This window comes from Dermacentor variabilis, chromosome 4 (genome assembly GCF_050947875.1).
Source record: "Dermacentor variabilis isolate Ectoservices chromosome 4, ASM5094787v1, whole genome shotgun sequence".
Lineage (NCBI taxonomy): Eukaryota > Metazoa > Arthropoda > Arachnida > Ixodida > Ixodidae > Dermacentor > Dermacentor variabilis.
This window is the reverse complement of record NC_134571.1, coordinates 34,354,724-34,361,753: the sequence shown is the minus strand read 5'-3', so window position 1 is coordinate 34,361,753 and position 7,030 is coordinate 34,354,724. Positions and strand designations below refer to the sequence as shown.

General features: G+C 49.4%; 1 protein-coding gene across 1 annotated transcript; it reads left to right on the top strand.

Moving 5' to 3' along the window:
- Positions 1 to 676: 676 nt before the first annotated feature.
- LOC142578179 (cytoplasmic dynein 2 heavy chain 1-like) lies at positions 677 to 7,030 on the top strand. The gene is made up of 6 exons (XM_075687581.1): positions 677 to 1,150; positions 2,510 to 2,583; positions 3,189 to 3,321; positions 4,029 to 4,192; positions 4,954 to 5,149; positions 6,782 to 7,030. The coding sequence occupies exons 1-6, from the start codon at positions 677 to 679 to the stop codon at positions 7,028 to 7,030; spliced, it is 1,290 nt and encodes a 429-aa protein (XP_075543696.1).

Here is a 7,030-nt window from a genome sequence, read left to right as displayed (position 1 = left end):
CTGGACGAAGACGTTCGTCATGTTATTATTTTTTGTTAGTATTGTCACGTTGGAGAGGATGCAATAAGAAATAGGGGAAGAGGCAGCATTCCATCAGTTCCGTCAGGCAGCATTCCACCCATCGCGCGGCAGACACGCGTCGCGCTTCGATCTACGACACAGTTTAAAAAACAAGGCGCAACCTTAGACTTGCCTAGTTATCGTTTGTTTGTGTTACAAGAGGTGCCAGGGAAATTAAACTGCGCCAATTATTACTTTTCAACAGTTTGCGGAAACGATAGAAGCAGAAGTTATTGGCTGTTTTGATCCCTGACGTCACATTATAAAGCTAAAGTTCATTATTTCACTTCACTAGAGGACGTGAGGCTATGTTTAGCTCTATGACTTTTTTTTCCCTGAACGCGGTTTTGAGTTGACTCCCTGATTTCGCGTTTGAGGTCGAAGATTAAAACGCGCAGGCCTTCACTGCCCCAAGCCTTTCTTTCTTCTCTATAATAAAAACTTTGTAGTCTAGGGGCAGCATTCGCAGAGCTTTTTGTTCCAAATAACTTCTTGGCATAGTGCACTCGCATTCGCAATTAATATGCTCGTTATTATCACCCGGTGTCTGTTGTTCGTAGAAACCCACCTAGCATATGAATTGCTTCTGCGAGCACTGCTCCTGCGTGAGAGCACTATGTGCCCATGCAACTCCCATATTCTCCGACGAAACGTCCGGCTGCACTCGAGCGGCTACATAGCATCTGCCGCTGCAGCGGGAACGGCTTCACGAGCACGTCTCGTCTCAGGGCGCGGTCTGGCGGCGCGGCTGGAGACCCTCCTGCGCGACTTGGACCCGTGGCGCGCTCCTCTGAACAAGGTGCAGCAGGAGCTCGGCCAAGCCCTGTCGGCGTGCGGCCGCAGCCCGAGCGCGGACGCCGTCCTGGGCGGCCGTCTCCGCGCCACGCTGCAGGCGCGCCTGGCGCAGGAGCAGCTGGTTCGCCTCGCGCCGCCCACCGCGAGGGAGCCGCTGCCCCCGGCACCGCGGCTGTCGGACCCCGAGCCCGAGTGGCGCGCAGCCGTGGAACTGCACACCCAGTGGATGGCCCCGCTGGCCGCCCGCGCTGCCGCCGCGCTCAGGGAGCGCCTGCTGCGCAGCACCGGACTGCCGGTCAGTCGATCGCGCGCGGAACAAGGCTAACAACTGAAATCGGCAGCGGGAGTGAAACGTGGAACGTGTGATCATCGGGTGTTGTATCGCCCGGAGGGAATGACCACAGAAGGAAGGACAAAACGGCGCACAAAGAGCAGAAAGCGCATTTTGCGCTTCGTGTGCCGCTTTGTCCTCCTTTGTGTTGGTCGTTCCCTCTGCGATTAGCAGCCCGATGATCACGAACCAACAAGCCCAAGTTTTCACGATCGTGATGGCACGTATGGTTTCACGTGGCAGAAACCGAAAATTTTTGCAAGAATGCTGCGTCTAACAAACGGAAGCGCGGCAGCGGACTGATAAATAAATAAATAAATAAGTAAATAAATAAATAAATCCGTCAATCGTCGATAAAGTCAATTCGTCAATCCAGTCAACTCGCGCCTTCTCGCTATGAATGCCTGTAATGTATCAGCCACGTTGGGCCGAAGAAACCTCAAAGAGAACGAAGTCGCTTGCGTTTCTTCTGGTCCTACTCGCGTATAAGTGACTACTTTCTGACCATGCCCACTTGAAGCGCAAGTCATTTGGCAGTCACGTGGCAGTGCACTGCTCGCTTGCACCTTTTTGTTTGAAAACTGTCCGGCTCTGGAGATATATAAGGGCCATGAGGCTGGAGAGCTTTGTTAGGCTTCCCTTATACGTGTGACGAGGAACCTGTGAGTTGGCTTCCCATCCATAGGATTATTGGATAATGAGACTGCTTATTTATTATGGCGAGACAAGTGTCGTAATAGCCATGCCATGTGCCCTTCTCGCAGTTGTGCGGGCAACATGCATTGCAGATTCATCTGTTCTCCTTCTTTCACTTCTCGCTTTATATTGCTGTGAAAGCAGTAAAATTGGTTGGTTGGTAGTATATAGTGTTCTGTCTTATCAACGGTTCATTATTCAAAAGAGAATATTTTTAGAAGAACCCTCCCAAAACCTTGGCTTTAATTTGACTCGCCCAGTAATTCCTTCCTTTGGGGCGACCGCACTGGGTTGCAGCCACAGGAGCGTTTGTAAAACCCTGCGCATGTTTCTACGTGAGACAAAAATTCTTTTTAATATTTATTATGCTCGCATAAGCTTCTTCTGTAATACTTGGATATTTGATAACTTATATCTGTAATAGCAGACACTTTAAATCCCATTTACAAGATAGTTATTTCATTTCTGCTTACTTTCCTTTAGAGAAAGAAGGATTGATAACAGTTATTTCACCACCCGATTCATGGCCCATCCCATAGATTGGGTTGTACTATTTCACTAGGGAAAAAGAACAAGAACTACGCGGATGGCAGTCCATCTTGAAGTGAGGTACACTTCTCTTTGCAGCTTCTGCAAGAATGCAAATCCTACTCCGAGCTGCTTAAGCATCCCGACGTGCAAGCTCAGCTAGCTCCTGAAAGGTAAAGCTTTTGGTGTTATTGTTTCCTTATGCATAACGTCCACTTCTTGAAGAATAAGTTCCCGGTAGGATCAACCGCAAAGTGTTTAGTTGCTGAACTTCAAGTGCACCAGTAGTGGGGAGTGAGGACATTTTGAATGCTACCAACACACCTCACTCTTTATGAGTGAAAGTTCGCAGCATTTCTTCAGCACAATATATCGCGGGTTGCTTTCTTCCCCCCTCTTTTTAGTGATGAGGATATTAGCTACGTTCACATGAACCTGACAAAGCCGGGTCAACTCATCTTTTCACGCCGAAATCTGGTGGTCGTGTTAACACAGCGGGCCAGGCCGAAGGATCATTTAGGCGGATTTGGTTGCATGCCCGACAGCGAAGGATGTCTTGAGTCACCCAACCCGCCAGGCGAAATGCGTGTAAACTCGGTTCGGTTGGTCTGGATCAGCCCGGGGGTAATCTTGAGCGATGTGCTCGCATACTATAAGCGCACGACATCCTCGTACACAGAGGCCATGAGTGACACATGGAGCCCTGCAATTTTTGGGACGCCTGCGATCCATCAATGCCACTCTCCGATGTCGCACTCTCTTCCCGTCGGTATTTCAGAGAAATGCTTCTGCGAGCACTGAGCGAGAGCGTGGTGGAGGCGAAGAAGTCGTACGAGCAAGCTTCCAGCAGCATACAGGGAATTCCAGAAGTCGTCAGAGACATAGTCGGCCTGCAGGAACTTCGCACCAGGGTGAGGCGTCGTCGGTTTACATGCCCGACGTTGTCTGCGATTGACGACTGAGTGCTTCCGCGTTTACCGAGAACATTTAGGCGAAACATTTTCTCCGGATAAAAGAGTTAACGGACGACGATCGCATCTTAAGGGGCCTGATATAGGTGAGTGTGGCTAAAACTATGATAACCGATTGCGTTTCCGCGTTAAGACACCTTGCATAGTTAAAGCAACTTACCTTCATATTATAAGACGTCCTTGCCTTCTTTTCTTTTTTCACCCGACACCCGACCTCGACTGCAGTAAATGCGTGTATAGGCAGCCTCGCCTCTCGATCTAAGCACTCGTTGCACATCAGTGACGCGTCTTGGCGACTCCTCCACATTGGCGTCATCCTTTGTAGAAGCCGAAACAATCTGGACACCAAGACTGTAGCCCAGGAATAACAGACGAGCGTTTATTGAAGCTAACTTACCATTTCAGGCTAAAAAACAGCGCTTCCACTACCTTTCTGTGGGGTTTACGTGAAGCGTCAAGCGGAGGAAAGCTTGACATTACGTGCACACACACGCAAAATGAACATCTTTACTTCTTTCATGCGTCAGTGACACATGCTATACAGGGTACACGTTTGACTCTTCTGTCATTATTAAAGTAATGCACAATATAGTTCCAGCAACAATATATTTTTTTTCAACACATGCGCGCGCCTTTCGCGCACACAGTTGGAGGAGGCCCAGGAGGTGGTTAGCCTTCTCAACGACGGCAGCGAATCCTGGGAACCACTTGTACAAAACCTGAACAGGGCACGCGACGAGGCGCGGGAGGCTGCCGCGGATCGCCTGGACGCCTGGAGTCGCAGCGCCCAGCAGATCGCCACTAAGACGAGGTGCGGTGCGTCGTTGGCATGGAATTGGTCGTTTATATATAGATGCCGTTGCAGCTGACAAACCTGTTTTGAGCGTGATTCCCTATATTTAGGAAGCTGCGAACTTGGGAACCAAGTGAAACCGTTGAAGGCGGCAGACCCAAAAGAGCCCGCTTTCAGGGCTTCCAAACCTCATGTTGGCACAAATCTCTACGAGAGAAAGAAGATAACGCTCGCCGTCTTTGGATGACTGTAACATTGCACCTAAAAAAAAATGGGCAACAATAATTGCAGGACACAGGGCGGGACTGCGGCAGTCCAGGTCGGCAATGCTCCGAGGTCAGCTAGTCCCAACAAGAAACCAGCGGAAAATGTTTTTTCAAGCGAAACTTCTTTTGCCGGGTCCGATATTTTGGAAATAATCTAACCACTATCGGCGATGCAGGTGAACACTGAGGTTAAAACTGTCAAAAAATACGCGCTTGCCATTTAAACTAATTTCTTAAACTAATACCTTTCAAACTAATTACTTTGTGTCACACATTGCATATTGAACTCTCTGCTTAACAAGCGAAAGTGCGTTTCGTGATGGTCAATAAACGACCCGTCGCCCGCTTACCAAACAAGTGCGCGAAGTAGAAGAGACAGCAAAAATACGAAGCTGTTCTCACCATAGAAGCAGCGGCCGCGCGCGCGCAGAATTACACACGTACGCACGCGCACGCACGCAAGCACGCAAAAATTATGTTTGCGTCATAGTGTGAGCCTTTCTGGCAGCGCAGCCTTCAAGAGGACGAACCTGCCCTGGTTCTGGGCGCGGGAGGCCGGCCCCGGGTCAGCCTGAGCCCGCGGTTGGCGTCCATCGCGGCCGAAGCGAGGCAGCTGCGCGCCCTGGGCTGTCGGCTGCCTCCGGGACCTCTGCGCCAGCTCGAGGACACCGCGGCCCGCCTCGGACACCGGGCTCGACACCTTCAGCAGGTGATCAGCGGCGACCACTCTGTGGTCCTGCCCATAACGCTAAAGAGTCAAGAGGAAGCTTTAGCTCGGGGGCTCCTATCTAAATACACGTAGAAAAAGAATTTGTTTTCCTCGGCATTCACCTCATCAAATTTGACGAGTTTTGTTGCATTTAAAAGAAAAACGCAAAATCTAGTGACTGTTAGTTTCGAATTTTTAATTTAGGTCGTCAATTTTTTACTAAAAATTGGCAGAAATCGCAAATTTTCCTAAACTGAAACTATCAAGTTTACAGCTTCGTAACTCAGCAATGAAAAACGATATCACAATTCTGTGAATTGCATCTGATAGTACATCTAAAGCGGACAAAATTGATATGTTACACATGAATCTTAAAAAATTTAGTATTGTGTAAATACAGTCTTTTCAGAGCCCTTGTAGACAACGTAAGAAATTCACGAAATATATACATTGGCATATCGAATTTGTCCGCTTTGAATGATCTAATGGATGCCCTTTACAGAACTGCGATATCTGTTCTTGACGGAAAGCTATTAATTTGTTATCTTCGCGCTTCTATTTTTTTCGAACTTTCGAATTTTCGAAAATTCTTTCAATTCAGGTCCTAAATCGAAATCCCGCTTCCAACAATCACTAGAATTAAACTTTCTCTGATCCGGATCGGGGTTGACCTCACCGCTGCCGCGACTCGGAAGAGGCCGCACTTTCGCCCGTTATATCCTCGCCCTGGGTGTCCAGTCTGCAAGTCGCGAATTGCTGAAGCCGACGTCCACCACCTGCTGTGGGTTTGCGCTGCACTGAAACCGACGAGGCTCCGGCACTTCGTAGCAGCGGGACTTTCACCGCATAATCCGAACGATTACACTGCTTGGACGCAGGGACCACATTATCGATCCCTCTTGGACTTTATTAGATCGGCAAATCTTTTTTCATTCATTTAATCATCCTTATTCATCCCCATACTATACGTCTGTATGCCCTGAGGCATTTACCCTCGCATCAAAAAAAAAAATGCAACAAGTTTAATTAATATCGGTCCAGGGGTTATCACAGAAAAGCGTTTTTACGTTTTACATGCATCTGAATATAGGCCGCGTCGGAGTTGGGCCCGAGCAAAACTTCCTCTTAAAACAACTTGATTCAGACTTAACCTACGTTATACGTCACGCGGTGAAATAACATGCGTTGCAGTGCCACTCGATGACATTTTGAGGCCAGAGTCTCGAAAGCTTTCAACGGGAGTGCTTTTAAAGATGCGAGATAACTGTGGCAGCAGTAGTAGTTGCTGTGTTAAAATTGTTGACTTAACCGCCTTTTTTGTGCCGCTGTTAATGCAATTACTGTCTGATTGATCCCTGTGTGTATTTCTAGCTATACTTGGAGCATTGGGAATTGCGATTTCTCTTGCGCGGAGTTACTGAACGTTCAGTGGCGTGGCGGTTCTTTTGAACGTGAAACACCGACGCATTGAATCAAGGTCGGAAAGCCGGGCAGTGCGGAATGTCGTCCGTCTTTTGCCATCTCCTGCCACGGCTATACTCGATCTCGAACTTCTTGAAGAGCGGTCTTGCTTTCACGCCGTTGAACCACGCAGCAGACATTGAACCAACGCGCCGCCGCGCTTGCGCCCAGGTTGCGTCTTTCTACAGCACCGTGGCTGACCAGATGATTCCGAGCCAACGGCCGCTCATGCTGGGACTGGCCGAGGAGTTGACCGGCGCTCTGAGACAGCGGGTGCCTTGGGGAGACGCTGCGGCGCTGGACGCCTTTGTCGGACGATTGCGCGCCCTGGCCGCTCGGCTGGCTGGCCGCAACCGCCACCTGCGTGCCCTGCATCTGGCAGTGTGCCGGAAGGTACCCTTCTCTTTGCTGCACACTTAA